Raw genomic sequence first — 21,924 nt, 5'->3', positions numbered from 1 at the left:
CCTTCAGATGTTTTTATGGCTGGCCCTTGTGACTAGATTAGGAATCGGGATCTGTCCTTCAGTAAGAATGGACACCAGATAGACCAGGCTGTGGCTGAAAACTCAGGGTTTTCATTTGGCCTTTACCAGAACAACCCATGAAAAAAGAACAGCAAAGCACCCTTTATCCAGAATCATGGGTCAGGTGCTCCCTTCAGCACCAAAGTGCAGAATGCAAAATAGAAGAGTCCAAGCAGAAGTACATCTTCACCAGCCACTTGTCCTGCATGCAAGATGCTCTATCTAGGCATTTATCAATCCCGCATAACCATACTATCCCAGGGTCTACAGCTTTCTGTTACCTTCCACACCTCACCTCCCATGCAAGAGCAGCAGATTATGTGCATCTGGCTGCGTTAACGGGCAGGCCACCCAGTTCACGTGTCTAGCAAGCCCAACCTCTTGACCTGAATACAACCCGCCAGCTCATCTCCAGAGAACATCTCAGGGTGGGGTTCTCTCACTCTGGCTAGGTTCTTCTCTTGAGCCCCTAAAGGGACACTACATCACTTCGCAGATCCCCAACCATGTGGATCTCGTTTAAGAGGAGCCAAAACCCAAGAAAGAAAGATTCCCCAATAATCAAAAGATAAAATCCTACCTGATTTCTGCCCAGGAATACTGGAGACCACTCCTTTCTTGCTGTGGGGAGAATATAAAGACAGACAACAGAGAAGATTTGTTTTAAGATTGTGGGTGATATTAAGCAACGTGGAGAACCAGCAGAGATTCTCAGTCACCTTCCTGTGAATTGCTCTTCCTTGATATGAGCTGGACCCCAACAGCACTTGAAAACAACTAGGAGTTCCTGAGATAAAAGGAATCGGGTCTATTCTGGAAGGATCTGCTTGCTTTCTTCCCGCTTCCACTTGGTCGTGAATGCTGAAGCCAAGCTTATGGAAGATTCCATTCGCTCACAACCACGGTCATGACCTTCCAAAGCATTCACACTTTGGGCTGAAGCTTCGCGGAGTTAAGTCTCTGCCCAAAGGAGAATTTGCATATGGACAAACCCGGACACAGAAAAAGACGGTTACTCACCGTTGTAACTGTTGTTCTTCGAGATGTGTTGCTCATATCCATTCCATTAGGTGTGTGCGCGCCGCGTGCACGATCGTCGGAAGATTTTCTACCCTAGCAACACCGGCGGGTCGGCTGTGGAGCCCCCTAGAGTGGCGCCTTCATGGCGCTGAATATATACCCCAGCCGACCCGGCGCCCCCTCAGTTCCTTCTTGCCGGCTACTCCGACAGTGGGGACGGGGGGCGGGTTTGGAATGGATATGAGCAACACATCTCGAAGAACAACAGTTACAACGGTGAGTAACCGTCTTTTCTTCTTCGAGTGCTTGCTCATATCCATTCCATTAGGTGACTCCCAAGCCCAACTTAGGTGGTGGGGTCGGAGTGAGACATTGCTGTGTGCAAAACCGCTGATCCGAAAGCAGCATCGTCTCTGGACTGCTGCACTAGTGCATAGTGAGCTGTAAATGTGTGGACTGATGACCAAACCGCTGCTCTACAAATGTCCTGGATCGGAACATGTGCCAGGAAAGCAGTCGAGGAAGCTTGGGCCCTCGTGGAGTGAGCGGTGAGGTGCGGTGCTGAGACACCTGCCAGGTCATAGCAAGTCCGGATGCAAGACGTAATCCAGGAGGATAGGCGTTGTGAGGAGACCGGTGAGCCTTTCATTCGGTCGGCCACTGCAACGAAGAGTTGCGTCGTCTTTCTAAAGTGCTTTGTGCGGTCAATATAGAAGGCCAGGGCCCTGCGTACGTCCAGGGAATGTAAACGTTGATCCTGGCGAGTGGCATGTGGTTTAGGATGAAAGACCGGGAGAAATATATCCTGGTTGATATGAAAAGGAGAAACCACCTTAGGGAGAAAGGCAGGATGTGGACGAAGCTGCACTTTATCCTTATGAAAAACTGTGTAAGGGGGCTCAGATGTAAGCGCCCTGAGTTCAGAAACACGCCTTGCTGAGGTGATGGCTACGAGGAAGGCTGTCTTCCAGGATAGGTACAGAAGTGAACAGGTGGCCAGTGGCTCGAATGGAGGACCTGTGAGCTTGGAGAGAACCAGGTTGAGGTCCCATGTCGGGACGGGCTGACGTTGTTGTGGGTACATCCGGTCTAAGCCCTTGAGGAACCTAACGACCATCGGGTTAGAGAATACCGAGGACGCGAGTTCCCCTGGGTGAAAGGCCGATATAGCGGCCAGGTGAACTCTAATTGAAGATATCGCCAACCCCTGCTGTTTTAGGGAGAGGAGATATTCCAAAATGAGAGGAATGGGTGCCTGCAACGGGGACGTGGCTTGTTGTTCGCACCAACAGGAGAACCGCTTCCACTTGGCCAGGTACGTGGTGCGTGTTGAGGGCTTCCTACTGCTCAGCAGAATCTGTTGGACAGAGTGCGAGCATTGCTGCTCTGCCTGGGTGAACCATGGAGCAGCCACGCCGTGAGGTGGAGTGATTGCAGGTCGGGGTGACGCAACCGGCCGTGGTCCTGAGAGATGAGATCCGGACATAATGGAAGCGGGATCGGTGTCTGAACCGAGAGTTCCAACAGTGTGGTGTACCAATGTTGTCTCGGCCACGCTGGAGCGATCAGAATTACCTGTGCCTGGTCTCTGCGCAATTTGAGCAGTACCTTGTGGACCAGAGGAAACGGAGGGAAGGCATAAAACAGGTGGTCTTTCCAGGGAAGGAGAAACGCATCCGAGAGGGAGCCCGGAGCTCGACCTTGTAGGGAGCAGAACACGTGGCACTTCCTGTTGTCTCGAGATGCAAACCGGTCTATCTGGGGAAACCCCCACTTCTGGAAGATGGAATGTATGACGTCCGGACGGATAGACCACTCGTGCGTCTGGAAGGACCTGCTGAGTCGGTCCGCTAGAGTGTTCTGGACTCCAGGGAGGAACGATGCCGTGAGATGAATTGAGCGGGCGATGCAGAAGTCCCACAGGTGAATGGCCTCTTGGCATAGAACTGACGAACGTGCTCCTCCTTGCTTGATGTAAAACATGGCCGTGGTGTTGTCGATGAGAACTAACACACAACGGCCACGTAGGAGATTGAGAAATGCCTGGCACGCCAGGCGCACCGCCATCAGTTCCCGAACATTGATGTGCAGGGCTAACTGGGGTGCAGTCCACAGGCCCTGGGTATGGTGTTCGTTGAGATGGGCGCCCCAACCCAGAGATGAAGCGTCTGTGACCAGGTGCAGAGAGGGTTGTGGGGTGTGAAAAGGGATCCCCTCGCAGACCACATTGTGATCTAGCCACCAGGTGAGGGAGGTCAGGACCGGGTTCGGGACCGTGACCACCATGTTCAGGCTGTCCCGATGTGGACGGTATATTGATGACACCCAGGTTTGAAGTGGGCGAAGCCGAAGTCTGGCATGCCTGGTTACGTACGTGCAGGAAGCCATGTGACCCAGCAGGGTAAGGCACGACCTCACCGTGGTAGTTGGGAAGGCCTTGAGCCCTTGAATGAGGTTCTTGATGGTGCCAAAGCGGTTGTCTGGCAGGATGGCTTGTGCACGTCTGGAGTCTAGAACTGCGCCGATGAATTCTATCCTCTGGGTAGGTTCTAGAGTGGATTTGTCCTTGTTGAGGAGGATGCCCAACTCGTTGAATGTGTGCACTATTATGTGGACGTGAGCTTGAACTTGCTCCTTGGTGTGACCGCGTACCAGCCAGTCGTCTAGGTACGGGAACACCTGTATCCCTTGTCGACGAAGGTACGCTGCCACGACAGCCATACATTTCGTGAACACCCTTGGGGCCGAGGATAGGCCGAAGGGAAGGACTGCAAATTGGTAGTGCACCGTGTTTACCACGAATCGCAGGAAGTGTCTGTGAGGTGGGTAAATTGTGATGTGAAAATATGCGTCTTTCATGTCGAGGGCGGCGAACCAGTCTCCAGGATCGAGGGAAGGGATAATGGCCCCCAAAGAGACCATGCGGAACTTCAACTTTACTACGAATTTGTTGAGTCCGCGCAAGTCCAAGATGGGCCGCAGACCTCCTTTGGACTTGGGGATCAGGAAGTAACGGGAATAAAATCCCCTGCCCCTTAACTCTGTCGGAACCTCCTCTATGGCCCCCATGGCCAGGAGCGTAGAAACCTCCTGTATAAGAAGTTGCTCGTGAGAAGGGTCCCTGAAGAGGGACGGGGAAGGGGAGTGGGAGGGGGGGATAGAAGAAAACTGGATAGCGTATCCCCTCTCCACCGTGCGGAGGACCCAACGGTCCGAAGTTATAAGGGACCAAGCACGGTGGAAGTGGGAGAGGCGATCTCGAAAGGAGGGGGCTGGATCCTGGGGGATGACTGGGGCGCCGTCCTCGACCGCACCTTCAAAAGTTCTGCCTGGGGCCTGAAGGTGGTCTAGGTGGCCCCTGGTTATGGCCGGGTTGAGGGCCGGTCCACCTTCTTCTACCACCTCGCCCTCGCCTCCGGGCCGAGTCCTGTCTCTGACGAGGCGGGGGGGGGTAGAAGCGCTGAGGCTGCGGCCTAAATGGCCTGCGCTGAGGGCCCGCAACATGCATCCCCAGGGAACGCATGATTGTCCTGGAGTCTTTGAGGCTCTGCAGGCGAGAGTCCGTCTTTTCTGAAAACAACCCTTGTCCTTCGAAGGGCAGATCCTGCAGGGTTTGCTGCAGTTCCTGAGGCAAACCCGAAACCTGGAGCCAGGAGATCCTCCGCATAGCGATACCTGATGCCAGGGTTCTCGCAGCAGAGTCCGCTATGTCTAAGGCGGTCTGTAAGGAGGTCCGAGCCACCTTCTTACCCTCCTCTACCATGGCTCCAAACTCCTCCCTGGACTCTTGGGGAACCAACTCCTTAAACTTCCCCATAGAGTTCCAGGAGTTAAAGTTGTAGCGGCTCAGGAGCGCCTGCTGGTTCGCCGCTCTAAGTTGCAGCCCTCCGGCTGAGTAAACTTTACGGCCAAACAAATCGAGCCGCTTAGCTTCCTTTGATTTAGGCGCTGCAGCCTGCTGACCGTGGCGCTCTCTTGCGTTCACTGATGCCACCACCAGTGAACACGGTTGGGGGTGGGTATACAAGTACCCGTAGTCTTTAGACGGGACAAAGTATTTCCTTTCCACCCCTCTCGCTGTGGGTGGGATAGAGGCAGGAGTTTGCCATATCGTAGCTGCATTGGCCTGTATCGTGCGTATCAGGGGTAACGCCACCCTCGATGGGGCATCCGCTCCGAGGATATTCACGATAGGGTCCTGCACCTCCACTATCTCCTCCGCCTGCAGGTCCATATTGCGGGCCATCCTACGCAGGAGATCCTGGTGAGCCCGAAGATCTATTGGAGGTGGACCTGTGCATGATGTGCCCGCCACTGCCTCATCCGGAGAGGAAGAGGAAGATGCCTCCGGTGGTACAGGATCCAAGGGAGGGTCCTGGTCCCCCTGTTCCTGGGCCGGAGCATCACCTGTGCTTTCCAGGGCGTCGGGTGACGCGGACACGGAAGCCTCCATGCCCCCTGGCGGAGGCCGAGAGATGGTGGACTCCGGGGCCCTTCTAACGGAGTGACCCGAGCGAGAGGTCGAGGGTATTGGAGCCCCTTGCTCCTGGTGGTACGCCCACGGGGTCCAAAACGACCAGTGAGATGGGCCATGAGAATGGTCCTCTGTTATCTGCTGCCAATGGCCCAAGTCCTGTTCCTCGGCTTGCCCTTGAGGGGGGTATGCCGATCTCGACAGGTCCTCCGAGGAGCGAGACACCGATCTTGATGGCCATGGCGGTGCCGAGATTGACTAAATGATTCCCGTGGGCTGCGGTGCCGCACGGTGCCGGTCCGGAGATGATCTATCTCTACGCGGTGCCGGCGAACGGTGCCGGGACCGCGATCGGTGCCGATGACCTCGTCGGTGCCGGGAGCCGGATCTGGACCTCGACGAGGACCTGGAGTATGCCCGGTGCCGGGAGCGGCCTCTCGACGTCGAGCGTCGACCGTAGCGGTGCCGAGAACTACGTCTCGACGTTGATCGGTGCCGACGATCATAGCGGTGCCGAGACGTAGAGCGGTGCCGCGACGAAGATCTTGGCCGCGAGTATGACCGGTGCCGAGGTGATATTCGGCGCCGGGACTGCGAGCGGCGTGGGGACCTGCTTCGGGACCTGGACCGGTGCCGAGGTTCCAGCCCTTGCGATGGAGGGCGCATCAAGGCAGGTTTCCCCCTCGACTGGACCGGGCGAGTCAACGGTGCCGTCGGTGCCGGTGGTTGAGGCGGTGCCGGCTCCGTGAGAGCTATCAAGTCTCTCGCCGCCGCGAAGGTCTCTGGAGTCGACGGGAGGCACTGTATCACCGCCGGTCTCGGTGGAGACGCTATCTGCACCGGACTCAACGGCCTCGGCGCCGGAGTCGACAGTGCTGGAGGCACCTGTTTCCGGTGCTCCACCGGCGGACTCGGCTCTACCCCCGGCACCGGGGGAGCCGGCGTCTTCGGCACGGAGGCCCCCTTCTTATGGGCTTTTTTATGCCCTGGGGATAATGACCGGCGTTGAGGCACTTGCTGTGCTTGCGGTGCCGACGAGGTCCGGTGCCGGGGAGGCTTGTCCGACGCCACTCGCGTGGTCGGCATGGCCGGTGCCGCCGGGGCACTGCGCACCGAGGCGCTAGGTGCCGGGGCCTGACTTGTAGAGGGAGCGTCCGGACTAAGTGCCGCCTCCATCAGGAGTTGCCGGAGCCGAAAGTCCCGCTCTTTCTTGGTCCTTGGTCTGAAGGCCTTACAGATCTTGCACTTATCTGTTTGATGGGACTCTCCCAGGCACTTCAGACAGGAGTCGTGCGGGTCGCTCGTGGGCATAGGCTTAGCGCAGGAGGCGCACTGCTTGAAGCCGGGAGCGTTGGGCATGAGCCCGGGCCCGCGGCCGGGGGGGAAAGGGGGAGACGACCCCCTTAATCCCCTGAACTACTATAATAACTAGACAACTTTTAAAACTATTTAACTATTTAACTATAAACACTAGAACTATGACTATAACTATAACTATAACTGCGAATAACTAACTAAGCTAGGGAGAGTGGAGAACAGCTACGCCGCGCTCCACAGTTCCAACGACCGTCAGGGGCGGTAAGAAGGAACTGAGGGGGCGCCGGGTCGGCTGGGGTATATATTCAGCGCCATGAAGGCGCCACTCTAGGGGGCTCCACAGCCGACCCGCCGGTGTTGCTAGGGTAGAAAATCTTCCGACGATCGTGCACGCGGCGCGCACACACCTAATGGAATGGATATGAGCAAGCACTCGAAGAAGAAACCTGGGTTCTAGTTCTGCCACTGGTCTGCTGGGCGACCTGGGGCAAGTCACTCTCTGTGCCTCAGCTTCCCCATCTCTAAATTGGGGATAACGATACTGCGCTTCAGGAAAGTGCTTGGAATCTACTGATGAAAGAGAGTTAGGTAGTGTTAATTAGGTAGCCCTCTCCCACTAAAATGAGAGAGGAGTACCTAATGCCCTTCAGTGCCTTTGGACTCCCAGCCTCTCTCTCTTTACGGGAGGGCTACCCGTGGCGGGGGAGGGACTGCGCTGTAAGAGTGCTTCTCATGGGTTTTGCTTTTGCGATGAAAGGAGGCGTTTGCGGAGTTGTGAAAAACTTGTCTGTCAAATGCCAACATAGAATCGTAGAAATGTCGGGGTGGAAGGGAACTCGAGAGGCCATCCAGCCCACCCCGCTGCACCAAGGAAGGACTAAGTAACACAGCCCAACCCTGACAGGTGTTCGTCCAACCTGCTCTTAAAAACCGCCACTGATGGGGATTCCACAACCTCCCTTGGTAGCTTGTTCCGGAGCTTGTCATTAGAAAGTTTTTCCTAATGTCTAACCTAAAGCTTCCTTGCTGCAGATGAAACCTTCTTGTCCTGCCTTCAGTGGACATGGAGAACAAGTGATCACCGTCCTCATTAAAACAGCCCTTAATGTATTTGAAGACTGTTATCATGACCCCCGCACAGTCATCTCGTCTCAAGATTAAACATGTCCCGTTTTTGTAACCTTTCCACGCAGGTCAGGTTTCTAAACCTTTTCTCAGATTTGCATGATCATTGCGCATGGTTGAAGAGGTGCCCACTCAACATGCTGGCACGGTGAAGTTGTTACACGGTGTCATATACTTTAGACACAAGGGCAACATCCCGGTCCCACTGAAGTCAATGGCAAAACACCCACTGACGTCAGTGGGTCAGGATTTCCACCCCCGGAACGGTTTTCATTGAAGGATGAGTTACTACGAGGCACCAAGACCCAGCGATACACAGTACCTCAGTCTGCCCCCAGTGGCTTTGAGCGAACAAATCCCACAGAAGGCAGCTGGAATACGGAGGCTTCCTCCTATGTCCGTCCCAATGCCCAGGATAGTTCCGCCGCTGCTAATCAGTGCCCCTTCTCCTCCGGAGGAGCCGCCAGGCGTTTTGGTGTGGTCCAGAGGGTTCACTGTCTGGCCAAAGATTAAATTACTGCAGTCGTAGCTAAAGGGGATCAGAAGAGAAAGGACATCGGGTACACACAAGGCTCACTTAAAACCTGATCCAACGTCCATTGAAGTCAATGGCAGTCTGTCCATCAACTTCAATGGGCTTTGCATCAGGCCATTATAGTGTAATGTGTAATCATTTGTTACAGTAGATTTCCCTCCCCCCTCCCCCTTAGCTAAATACACTGAAATTAACATGATCTTTTCTAGTTAAGTTTATAAATAAGTGGAGGGGGGGGGAGAGGGGAAATAATATTACATTTTTTAAAAGCCCATTTATTTGTAGAAATTTTAATTAATTCTATTTTGAACCGCTCTAAAACTGGCGGAAAACGTAGGGGGAAACTGGGAGAGGGAATCATTAGATTTTGCCCCCCTACACCATTTTTCATTCAAATTAGAAACGCTGTCAATGTTTTTTCATTGAAATTTCAACCAACTCTAGTGACGTATAAACATGCTACGGCAACAAAAATGGGTCAGCTCCCATAAAAGGATTCCAGTTACCTTAACAGGGACTGGGGAACGTTGGTCTTCACAAATGGAAGCGCCCCCTGTCTCTTTAACACTTGCACCAGCACGCAGTCCTCAGCAGCCGGCTGATTGAGACGCTTCGCAAACCCCAGGGTGGAATCGTGGCCCTGAGGGGAAAAAAAAAAAAAAATCAAAAGGAAAAGAGACGGTAGATTCAAACTTCCAAATGGAGGATTGCAATTTTCTTAGGATTAAGCAGCAGTGTTTGGCACAGTTTACTTTATGAAGCTACGTGTGTGTGTGTATGTCTGCATGAATAACAGTGTGCGTGTTCATGTGTACACACACACACACTTACTTTAGAAGAACATTTCAAACTGGCTTGGGGAGACCCATGGCCATGCAGAATGATGCCTGACTGAAGCCCCCAAACAAAAGCAAAGAGGGGGAGGAGGGGTTAACAGGAGAGTATCAGGTCACAAGGAGCGATGCTAGCATCAGCTCATAGCTAAACCTGGAAGGATTAGATTTTTAAACTGGTAAATTTCAGTCATGTTGATTTCACTGTACACACACAAAACTAGGAAAAAATATTTCCAACAATAATTGAAATGTATAGATAGGCAAAGTAAAAACAAAAAAACAAACGCAACGCGGTTTGAGAACGTAAGAGTTTGATTTAAGGATATTTGCTTTGTATATTTTGACACGAGATGTTGACAATTTGTGTTTTAAGGCTTATAAAGCTTTAACTTTTTGAATCTCAACAGCTGCTATCATTAATGACTGTCTGAACCCCACATTGTCTGATCCCCCCATAATTTCCTGCAACTATGAAAATTGTATTTGATAAAAATTAAAAAAATGCTTTAAAAAAAAAAATCAACAAACACTGATATTATCCATCAAAATGATAAAAAAAAAAAAACACCTGAATTCTGCCAAACCTACTCACAGCTAAATACATTCCTAATATTGTTTTCCCATGTAAGCAATTCACAGGGCTGGGCTGCTATTGTTCCTGAGAGGGAGGTGTCCGTGAAATGATTTCTCTATTAAGAGGTTGCCTACACTGTGGAAATGTTTGCGAGCACCTGTCTTAACCCATCCAGCCATTAATTGACAGAATATGCCTGACCCAGAGTCTGCTACTGACATTACAAATCATGAAGATATAAACAGCTGAAGATAAGCGAATAAGAAAGTGTTTTGCTCACAACTTTCCATTAGGCTTATAATCCTGCAGCTCTCAAGCAATTAGCAGATGGGTGCTGTACCTGACAGTTAATGGAGTCCTTTATACTGACTGGGACCCCATACAGCAAGTCCTTCTTCTCCTGCCTTTTCATTTGTCGAAGCTGGGATTCAGACTCCTGGAGGTAATCAGTCACACAGTTGATTTCCTTGGTCACTTGCAGGGCCTTTGGAAAGCAGACAAAGCCAGTGAGGGAGACAGTCACTCCAGAGAGAACCCCACAACCAGGCTGTGTTCTGAAGCTGCCGACATCAGAGCAGAAAGTAGTTCTGACCATTCTTTTCCCCATTCAGGCAGCTTTGTCTGAGGACAATTATCTCTGGGTGTGTGCAAAATGAGCGTTAGAGAAAGACACCAAGCCACAACCTCAGATGGGGATGGTGGATTAATGAACTGACGGGAGAACCCCTCAATTAGATGGGGTTCTTCCATCAATTCATTAATTCACCTCCCCAAGAGGTGGTAGCTAGGTTGATGTCAGAATTCTTCTGTCAACCTAGCACAGTCTACATGATGACTTAGGTCGGCTTATCTAAGTCCCTCCAGGGTGTTGATTTTTCACACCCCTGTGCCATGTAGATGGGTCACTCTAATTTTCTAGTGCAGACCAGCCTTTACACTGATGTTTTCCAGAGGGATTACCCTCATCGACCCCAGCTGAGGAACCGGTACAGTGAACAGTGTTTCAACTTATTTGGAGATATTTCTGTGATTATATTTTAAAAATAACGTGTTGGTCATTAACTATTTTTTTTTAAATAAAGTCAATTCTAAGTACATGTCAAAGTTTACCAGTCATGATTAAGGATATGATTTTGTCACGGATTCCGTGATTTTAGCAGACCTTCCGTGATTCATTGTTTATTGTCCGTGTCCTGCCCATGAATTTTAATAAAAGACCTTGTGCCAAAATCTTAACCTTAGACACGGTGATGGAGGACAATGAAAAGCTTGATGCTTTATTTGCCCATAAAAATAAGTTGGTCAAATGGACGTATTGATTTTTGGAAGGCAGAAACTACCATGCCCGAATCCACGTAGGCAGATGGAGTGACAGCGTGGGGCCTCGTTGATTTCACTGCCACACAAGCATCAACCCGTATAAGTCCCTTTGCGCAACTGGGGCTTTATTGTTTGTTATTTCCCTTAACCCGAGTTGCAGAATACTCCACAGCGGTTTCCCTAGCTTGAGGAAGTGCAGGACTTTGTTAGCAAATCCAGCTTTTTCACGAGTCAGGTCGTGACATGGTTAAGGATACACACTTTAAGGAATGTTAGCTTGCTTCATAAGCTCTTTTAGGACACAGATGGTCTTTTCATTGAAATGCGTGTACAGCACAATGTGACACTGATCAGAGCCTAGACACTACCCCAATAATAGCTTTTCTTTGTAGTCATCTTGAATTCTGAGGAATTCTGAGCATCCCTTTGTTTCGCTGTGAATTGTTTGGAAAGGCTTGAGACTTCGGTCCCAACCACATATTAATAAATAAAATAAAATAATTAATGGAGATATCCCATCTCCTAGAACTGGAAGGGACCTTGAAAGGTCATTGAGTCCAGCCCCCTGCCTTCACTAACAGGACCAAGTACTGATTTTGCCCCAGATCCTTAAGTGGCCCCTTCAAGGATTGAACTCACAACCCTGGGTTTAGTATGCCAATGCTCAAACCACTGAGCTATCCCTCCCCCCCAAAAAAACATTTTGTGACACATGGATATACAAGTATTAAGCTGATCACAGAATATCAGGGTTGGAAGGGACCTGAGGAGGTCATCTAGTCCAACCCCCTCCTCAAAGCAGGACCAATCCCCAGACAGATTTTTGCCCCAGATCCCTAGATGGTCCCCTGCAAGACTGAACTCACAACCTAGGGTTTAGCAAACCAATGCTCAAACCACTGAGCTATCCCTCCCCCCTTCTGAGTGCACCGAGCAAGGCTCTCTTTTCAGACCTCCAAGCACAAAATCACACACAGTTTGATTAGCAGCAAGCCTTGGAAATACATCACGTGCGTTCCTCACCTTGTCCATGTAGGTATAGAAGACCCAGTCTGGAGAAAGAGAACCGTCCCGGAGTTTCTCGGAGAGCTCCACCAAGGAGAGAGAGAGGATGGAGTCTGCATCTACATCAGGATTCTGAGGGAGGAATTACACATGGAATCCGTACACGTCTATACTTGTCAAGAGCTGGGGAATGTTACTGAGCTCTCAAACAGCTGCTGCAATCTGCCCCAGAGATGGATCTATTTTGGCAGCAGGTGAGGCAATCCCTGTGTATAACCTGTGTTAAATAACACCCCCCGCTCCCAGATCCTTAAAAGTGCATAGTTAAGGCTGCAGAACAGCGATGACTCTCTGGTTGTCATACGCTCATAACCTTTCAAAACCAGCCGCCTCTGGGCTGACTTTCCCCATGCTTACTGTCTGCCTAAAGGACTTTTAAAAAGTTCAAACAAAGTCATTTCTTCCGGTTTTTGGATGATGGAAGGGGCAAAACCAGCACCATTTCCTGCCCTGTATTAAAAAAATAATAATTCTAAAACCACTTTTTTTTAAGTCTTGCTACAGTGAAAAAGGACCAAACAGTGAATCTTGACACTGAGAGAGACCTCAGTTCTGCCATTTGGTGTCGGGGGATGCCATGTGGTGTATGGGTCAAACGGCAGGATTGGGGCCATGCTCCTTGGATTGGGCAGAACAAGTGTAAAAAAAACAGAAAAGTAACAGCTGACTCAAAGGTCACTTCTGGGGTAGCTCTGGGGAGGTCAGAGAGCTAAAACGGCCCCCAGACCTCTCTCAAAGACCATGAGAAACGCTCAGGCACGATGGAAAAAAGCAAATAAAAACAGAAGTGCCCTTAGGCCCTTTCATCTCAACAGACCTGCTTTTATTTTAGTCCAGACCTTCCCGCTTTCCCCAGCCCCTCCTTTAACTTTCCAGCCTCCTCCAGAAACGAACTCGGGGCTCAATCCTGCAGGCAGCTGAGTGCCTCTGACCCTGACCCAGCCAAGCACTTCAAACGTCCTCGCAACCTCAACGTTCGGTAGTCTCAGCTGAAGCCACTAGTTTAATAACATGCCTGAGTGCAAAGCTGGACCAGGGACAAAGTACAGAACGCAGCAGCCTGCAGGATGGAGCATTTGGCCCCAACACGGACGCCTGTAGGTTAGTTTACAAACATACACAAGAGTGGTTATGGGAGCAGGGTACGAGGTATCTCTGGAACTCGTCCACGCTTCCCTTCTCTAAGTTCAGAGATTCCCCGGTGGCACAAGTTACAGAGTAGAACCTTGTTCATCTCACAGTGAGAACTGGCTTTGAAGCAACTCCCCCCCGGAGCTGAACACACCAGAACTGCATTTGGGTCCATGTGCAATGAAACCCCCTATTTTCCCTTGCCATATATCACTAGCACTGAAATCTGAATCGATCCAAATCTCATTTCTCTAAATACATGCTGCAGCCCGAATATTATCCAGGTAATAAGGAGACGTTACTCTTACACAGCACTCTTCATCAGTAGATCTCAGAGAGCTTTACAAAGGAGGGTAGAATATTTATCGCCATTTTACAGATGGGGAAACTGAGGCACACCGGCACAGCAACTCGTCCACGGTCCTCCAGCAGGCTAGGTCTCTTGACTCCCCACCCATAGCTCTATCTAGTAGACCACACTGCCTTCCTAAACAGCAGGGGCCTACTACACCTGATGAACTATATGCCTTTATTTCTGACTCTATTCATCCTGGTGAAATATACTAGTGACACTCTAGCACTGGTGCTTTCACATCACAGAGTTAAAGTGGGCAGAGGTGATGCAAGATGTGGCTACAATTGGGATGCAACCTTTGAGATTTCAGGCATTTAAAAGAACCTGAAGAAATGTGCTCGCTCCAGTTTTATGCTACCACGTGATGCAACAGATTACTCTGTGCATGTGGGTTGCTCACCAACCAAACTAATCACTGATTAGCCTTGTGATTAAACTATGGCCAGCGCGGGCAAACAAACAGGGACTGGACAGAGGAGCCAAATTCCAGGACATTTTGCCTGCAAGGTGATCCAGCCTCTCCTTTCTTGCTTTGCGTCTTGCTGGCGCAGGGGGAATTGAAACACACATTGGCCACAGCTCATTATGAACAAAGCACATTATGAACAAAGACACAATGCTGGAAAGCCAGAGAGTTGGCAGTTAATGTTCAGTTCACTCTTAGTGCATTGCCCATACCCCCCCGCATCTGGAAAAGTCCCATAGAACTCAGCAGAGCATTCGTTCCCCTGCGGTAGAGTTCTCTACGGAACAAGTTCCACAGGGGCTTGGGATCATCTCCACTAAACCCCATTAGGGGGGTGGGCAAACCACATGCTGCTCTTTCACATTTAAAGTGCAGCTGACAGAGCCCCCCTCCCCAATTCTCCACCTACCAGCCTGGGGCAGGGGGGAACTCGGAACTTCAGCCCCACGGGAGGCACCTACCAGGGCCTGGGGCTTGATCAGGAACAGGGCTGAATCCCCAAGCCCCAGCGGGCGCCCTCCCCACAGGGCTGACGCCCCCCGGCGCGCCCAGCTCTGGAACTTCTGAAGATTATCGTGTGCGGCTCAGAGGGTCTCTAACTTTGCCCTATTGCCTTGCGACAGGGCCCGGGGGGGGGGGGTCTCTCTTTCGGACAGTCGCTACCACCCATCCCTGCCCTGCCGCCCGGCGGCAGCTAAGCACCGCGATCGCTGAATGTCCGCCGGCCACACCCAGCACGCAGCAGGCACCGGGGCGTCTCCGGCGCGGAGTCAAGCCTGGAACTCAGCCCGGAGCAGCAGCAGCACCGGGGCGCCCACCTGCTCCCGAAACCGCGCGGCGGCCTTTTCCATCCGCCCCAGCGCCAGCTGCCGCCGCCGGCCAGCCTCGGCCAGCTCCCGGCGGAGCCCGCTCCTCCCCCGCCAGCGCAGCAGCAGGGCGGCCGCGCCCGCGCCGCACAGCAGGGCGGAGATCGCCGAGGCGCCGGCTCCCATCGCGGCGGGCGGGCGAGTGAGCGGCTCCCGCAGCGCTCCGGAGCGCCAGGCGCAGCTGGGCGGGCGCCGCTCCGACACGTCAGGCATCGCCCAGCCCCGCGTGTGAACGCCCCGGCTGGAAAGCCCGGCCTGGATTCCCGACCGGTCGGTGCCGGGGTGTCCCCGGGGCAGGCAGCGAGACGGGCTGTAACCGCTTGGCCTGAAAAACGTGTCACTTCAGCGGTGGGCAGGAAAGCAGTACAAATAGCCAGGCGTCCTTGTGGCCACTTAGGGACTAACAAATGTATCTGGGCAGAAGCTTTCGTGGGCTAGACTCCACTTAGAATCATATCTATCAGGGGTGGAAGGGACCTCAGGAGATAATAAATAAAGGGAGATATCCTATCTCCTAGAGCTGGAAGGGACCTTGAAAGGTCATTGAGTCCAGCCCCCTGCTTTCACTAGCAGGACCAAGTACTGATTTTTGCCCCATATCCTTAAGTGGCCCCTCAAGGATTGAACTCACAACCCTGGGTTTAGCAGGCCAATGCTCAAACCACTGAGCTATCCCTCCCCATCTAGTCCAACCCCCTGCTCAAAGCAGGACCAATCCCCAACTAAATCATCCCAGCCAGGGCTTTGTCAAGCCTGACCTTAACCCTGTCCCTCCCAAAAAGATGAGATGTATGAAGTGAAAAATACAGGAGCAGGTAGAAATACATGAAAGGCTGGGGGTTGCTTTACCAAGTGTTAGGTCAGTCTAATGAGATAAATCAATTAACAGCAGGATACCAAGGGAGGAGAAATAACTTTTGATGTGGTAAGAGAGTGGCCCATGAAAGACAGTTGACAAGAAGGTGTGAGTAACAGTAGGGAGAAATGAGTATTGGGGAAATTAAGTTTAGGTTTTGTAATGACCCAACCACTCCCAGGCTTTATTCACACCTAATCTGATGGAATCTAGTTTGCAAATTAATTCCAGTTCGGCAGATTCACATTGGAGGCTGTTTTTCAAGTTTTTTGTTGTTGAAGAATTGCCACGTTGAGGTCTGGTATTGGGTGACCCAGGAGATTGAAGTGTTCTCTGACTGGTTTTTGAATGTTATGATTCCTGAAGTCTGATTTGTGTCGATTTATTCTTTTGTGTAGAGACTGTCCGGTTTGGCCAATGTTCATGGCAGAGGGGCATTGCTGGCACATGATGGCATATATCAAGTGTATGTGTGTGTGTGTGTGTGTGTGTGTGTCCTTGTGCAATGCAGCCCCTGAGGGAGGGATGGGGTGTTTCCTCTGACAACTACCTCCGGCCTCTCTGGAGCTGAGCAAAACACTGCTGACAAGCACAGGTTGCACCAAGCGCCCGGAATTTCCAGGGAGTCCCACACTTTGATCCCCCTCAAAATGATCTTAAATTGGAAAGAGGCAGGGATTTCCCTACACCCCCTTGAATTTCTCCCCCCCCTAGTTTTGTGAACTAGTTATGTGTAGTGTTGCCAATTTAATGCTTGAATTTTGAATTGAAATTGAAACATTAATACACATTTTAAAAGCATATAAAGTGTATGATAATATAGATGTATCTGAAAAGGTATAACAGATTTGAAAAGTATGAACATAGACTAGCTTCCTTATACAGCTGTTGTTTTTATGACATTCATAGTGCATTAATTTCAGTGACGTTGGCCAACCTAAGAATTTCAAATGATGATTTGTAAGCAAAATCTAAATGAGCTCTCCCTGACAGCTAGTGATGGGCTGGGGAAGGCTTCAGGACCAGATTGTATTTCCATTCACACCTAATCTACCTAGGTACCCAGCAAACAGAGCTGTGTTGCCCAAGTGATAGATTTTGGCTGGGGTTGGGTTACAAATCACTTGAATATGGCAGCGGGGGGGAGAGGGGTAATGAAATGTTGTTATTCTTATTGTGTGAGTAAAGGGCAGTAGAACTGTACTTAGCCTGTGCTGATTGAGGGATCAAGAGTGAGGGTGGGGACAGGTGTTTTGCTTAATGGTCTGCCTGAGTCACAGGTATTATTTGACCTGCCCCTCTCCACTGTTTAAAGACAGAGCTGATTAGGCTCCATAGAGAGTCTTTTGTTTTGTGAAGTGACCACTGCAGCTGAAATCACTGCTAATCTTGTCTAAGTTCTGAGACCTACTGTGGGACAGTGGTTCTGTGGAAGAGACTGCCCAATCTGCACTAACAGTGAGGTTCCCCCACTGTGAAACCAACCAAACCCTATTAAGCAACAGAGGGTCCTGTGGCACCTTTAAGACTAACAGATGTATGGGAGCATGAGCTTTCGTGGGTGAACTAACCTCGTTATCTCCAGACTGATTCTGGCCTGCATATTTATACCTGCCTCTGGAAATTTCCATGACATGCGTCTGACGAAGTGGGTATTCACCCGCGAAAGCTTATGCTTCAATGCATCTGTTAGTCTTAAAGGTGCCACAGGACTCTCTGTTGCTTTTAACAGATCCAGACTAACACGGCTACCCCTCTGATACTTGAAATCCTATTACGTTGCTGGTAATTTACATAGCTGGGAACACAGAAGCAGGGCCGGCTCCAGGCACCAGCTGACCAAGCACGTGCTTGGGGCGGCACCTTAGAAGGGGCGGCCAATGTTGGGGTGATGGGGGGCGCTCGCGGTAGGTTTTTTTGTTTTTGTTCGGTGGGGCGGCGCTCGAGGGGCTTTTTTGTTTGTTTGTTTGTTTGGGCCGGGCAGCGCGGGGGGTGTTTCGGCGGCTCGGCACTGGGGGGAGTGGGGGATTCGGCGGCGCGGCCTGGAGCTCCGGGGGTTTGGGTGGTGCGGCGAGGCACGGTGCTTGGGGGCGAGGCGCTCCGGGGGTTTGGCCGGCCCGGCGAGGCGCTCTGGAGGTTTGGCCGGCCCGGCGTGGCGTGGCACTGGGGGGTTTGGGCGGCCCGGCGAGGCGCTCCGGGGGGTTTGGATGGCCTGGTGAGGCACGGCACTTGGGAGTTTGGGCGGCCTGGCGAGGCGCTCGGGGGGGGGATGGGGGTTTGGGCGGCCCGGCGCAGCACTCGGCGGGGGGGGGGGTGGCTCAGTGCGGTGCTCGGGGGGGGGGGGCGAGGGTTTGGCCGGCGCAGCGCTCTGGGGGTTTGGGTGGCCCGGCGAGACGCTGCGGGGGGCGGGGGTTTCGGCAGCCCAGCGCGGCGCTCGGGGGGGGTTTGGGGCGGCAAAAAAGTTAGAGCCGGCCCTGCACAGAAGCTACAGTTTTATTTGTATTGCAGCTCTCTGGCCATATTAGAAATCAGAACAAAACAAATGTAAGGTGAGGGTTTTGTGCTTGACAATTTTGATAGCAACTATTTTAATCTTCAAATACTCGTTCACAATGGGTGTTAGTAGGCTAATAAGATGAAGACTACCTGTGGCTGTTAGAGGTTTAAAAGTAGAGCTAGTTGAAATTTTTCTGATGAAATAAAATTTATCGTGAAAATTGTCTGCTTTTGCCTGAAAATTCTAATATTTTGTCAAAAAAAGTATCTATTCTGGATGAAATTTCACCAAAACATCAATTTTTTAGTGGAAAATTTTGACAAAAATGAAAAATTATTAACTGTGGGGCGGGGGAGGCAATTTTCCATCCACCTCAGTTTAAAATCCCTAGTTTTTTAAAGGTTGTCAAATTTTAAAGGGGGGAAACACCCAAACTGTAAATTGAAGCTGTTGAAAGAGAGACACTAACACAACATTTTTGAGTAATGAGTTCCTACAATTCTGGCTAAGTCTGAACTTCCATTTTTTCCTCCCATTCCATTGGCTTTGTCTGTAATGGTTTAACACTGGATACACACCCCTGTTAGCCAAATAAATAAGTTCAAAGTAGTGTTTTAAGCAGGATGTTGCCTTGTATATGGGCCTTGTCCGTGGTGGATTTAGATCCTTGCTGGAATAAACTTGCTCCTGACGATAGACTTATGGCTTATTCTTAGCAATTTAAAGTTTTAAAACCAGCAGCCTTTCCTCATTAACACACCCGGCTCCTTTCATCCTGGCGCTGAATCACTGATCTCGCATGCGTCTGACAAAGGGGGTATTCACCCACGAAAGCTTATGCTCCAATACGTCTGTTGGTCTATAAGGTGCCACAGGACTCTTTGTCACTGATCTCACAGGGTACGTCTACACTGCAAAACCAAACCAAACCACAGCCGCGAGTCAGACCTCGGGCTTGTGCTATAGGGCTGAAAATAGCAGTGTTGGTGTTCCTGCTTGGCCTGGAGCCTGGCCTGTGAAACCCGGTGAGGCGGGTGGGTCTTGTAGCCCGGGCTCCCGCCTCAGTGGGAATACCTACACTGCTATTTTCAACCGGGTAGTGCGAGCTGGAGTCAGTTGACTGGGCTCCGAGACTCACTTCCACGGGGTTGTTATTTTTCCAGTGTAGACGTAGCCCGTGTCTCTCCACCCCAGCCAGTGCTGCTCCGTGTGCTGGATGTAAGTGGATAGATATGGTGCGAGCGGGTCCCCTGGCCGAGGGGCAGGAGGCTGGCAGCGGGAGGTTCCGCGCCCGAGGGGAATGGCAGTTGGAAGTGGGCAGTTGGCGGGAGGCTGAAGACAACGCCCAGCGCGGCGGGGTCCCCCTGCGCTACGGACGGGGGGCCAGGCAGTGATGAGGGAGCAGAGCGATGCGCTTGGGAGGGACGGGGTCTGGGGAGCGCGGGCGGGGAAATGAGCTGAAGAGAGAGAAGCAAGGCTTAGCCTGAGGCGAAATAGGGAGAGAGCCTGGAACGCCCCCCAACAGAGAGGTCAATGTGCTGCTTCTGGCTCTGAGATGGGGGCACAGGGAGGGGGGATGGAGGGTGAAGGGGAGGAAGGGGTTGGGTGTGTGGGGATGTGGAAAAGGAGGGGGGATGGGATGGGGTGAGGTGTGGGGGGCTGTGGGGAAGGAGGGGGTGGGGTAATGGGGTGCGGGGAAGGAAGGGGGATGGGATGGGTTGGGATGTGGGGGCTGTGGGGAAGGAGGGGGATGGGGTGGGGGATCTGGGGAAGGAAGAGGGATGGGATGGGGTTGGTTGTGGGGGCTGTGGGGAAGGAGGGGGATGGGGTGGGGGGATGGGAGGCTGTGGGGAAGGAGAGGGGGTGGGGGAATGGGGTGCAGGGAAGGATGGGGTGGGGGAAGGAAGGGGGATGAGATGTGAGGGAGTTTGGGGAAGGAGTGAAGATGGGTTGGAGGAGTGGGGGCCTGTGGGGAAGGAGAGGGGGTGGGGAATGGGGTGCAGGGAAAGATGGGGTGGGGGAAGGAAGGGGGATGGGGTGTGAGGGAGTTTTGGGAAGGAGTGAAGATGGGGTAGGGGGTGGGGGTGCGGGGAAGGAGGGGGATCGGATGCGTTGGGATGTGGGGGGCTGTGGGAAAGGAGGGGGGATGGTGTGGGGGGTGTGGGGAAGGAGGGGAGATGGGATGGAGTGGGGTGTGGGGGGCTGTGGGGAAGGAGAGGGGGTGGGGGAATGGGTTGCGGGGAAGGAAGGGGGATGGGGTGTAAGGGAGTTTGGGGAAGGAGTGAAGATGGGTTGGAGGAGTGGGGGGTGCGAGGAAGGAGGGGGTATGGGATGGGTTGGGATGTGGGGGGCTGTGGGGAAGGAGGGGGGATGGTGTGGGGGGTGTGGGGAAGGAGGGGGGATGGGATGGAGTGGGATGTGGGGGGCTGTGGGGAAGGAGAGGGGGTAGGGGAATGGGGTACAGGGAAGGATGAGGTGGGGGAAGGAAGGGGGATGGGGTGTGAGGGAGTTTGGGGAAGGAGCGAAGATGGGGTGGAGGTGGGGCCTGTGGGGAAGGAGGAGGGATGGGATGGGGTGGGGTGTGGGGGGCTGTGGGGAAGGAGAGGGGGTGGGAGAATGCTGTGCGGGGAAGGAAGGGGGATGGGGTGTGAGGGAGTTTGGGGAAGGAGTGAAGACGGGGTGGAGGTGGGGTGTGGGGGGCTGTGGGGAAGGAAGGGGTGGGGTGCAGTGTGGGGGGATGGGGTGCAGGGAAGGAGCAAGGATGGGGGTGGGGATGTACGGGGGACTGCGGGGCAGGAGCAAGAATGGGAAGGTGCAGGGTTTGAATACCCGCCTGCTTCGTCTTTGTCTGACGTCGCTGGGAGTTAAACCCCCAGGGGATTGGGCCCCTAGGGTCTGCCCCAGCAACCCACATGAGCCAGCCTGATGCAATGGGCTGACCTTTGCTTTGCTGCTCAGCCTGGGGCCCACTTCTCCCACCAGTAGCTCCCGCCCGTGTCAATGGAGGCTGCTCAGATCCTGCAGCGACCGGAGACCAGGGTGTGGGGTGAGGAGAACGGATCCTACCAGCCGTGTGGCTGGACCTTGCAGAGCTCCTCCTGGCAGGAAGGGAGCAGGCACTGGGCCTTGCGAAACGTCCCCACTCCCACAGCCTGCAAACCAAGCATGCAGGCATGTCAATGCACTCACTATAGCCGGGACCTAGACCCTCTGGGAAATCAGGGCCTTAAAACGAGACCCCTGGAGAAGCACCAACAACCAGCACTTCCATTTTCTGACCCTTCGTTAGCTCCAGCGGTAGTGGAGGCTGATCGTGGTTGGTATTCGAAGGGCTCAGAAGTGGCCCCTCCTTACTTGCCCTGTCGATTTCAGGGCGCTCTAGCAGCCGGCCAGGCCTGTCTCACTATGATCCCCGAGAAGATGCGGC

At 52.5% G+C, this 21,924-nt stretch overlaps 1 protein-coding gene across 2 annotated transcripts in view; it reads right to left on the bottom strand.

The window, feature by feature from the left end:
* The window catches only part of LOC128841991 (fatty-acid amide hydrolase 1-like), a 35,708-nt gene extending 20,336 nt beyond the window's left edge, over window positions 1-15,372 (bottom strand). For both annotated transcript variants that reach the window (XM_054037593.1, XM_054037594.1), the window contains exons 1-6: window positions 15,097-15,372; window positions 12,285-12,398; window positions 10,282-10,425; window positions 9,038-9,171; window positions 8,319-8,525; window positions 641-681 (exon numbers count right to left, since the gene is read on the bottom strand). In XM_054037593.1, coding sequence (XP_053893568.1) covers window positions 641-681; window positions 8,319-8,525; window positions 9,038-9,171; window positions 10,282-10,425; window positions 12,285-12,398; window positions 15,097-15,357 — 901 coding nt within the window. In that variant the 5' untranslated portion in view covers window positions 15,358-15,372. The remainder of the gene's footprint in view (window positions 1-640; window positions 682-8,318; window positions 8,526-9,037; window positions 9,172-10,281; window positions 10,426-12,284; window positions 12,399-15,096) is intronic.
* Between the last annotated feature and the right edge of the window lie 6,552 nt (window positions 15,373-21,924).

Source organism: Malaclemys terrapin, chromosome 8 (assembly GCF_027887155.1).
Source record: "Malaclemys terrapin pileata isolate rMalTer1 chromosome 8, rMalTer1.hap1, whole genome shotgun sequence".
In the NCBI taxonomy this organism is placed as follows: Eukaryota; Metazoa; Chordata; order Testudines; family Emydidae; genus Malaclemys; species Malaclemys terrapin.
This window is presented reverse-complemented; position numbering and strand designations above follow the sequence as displayed.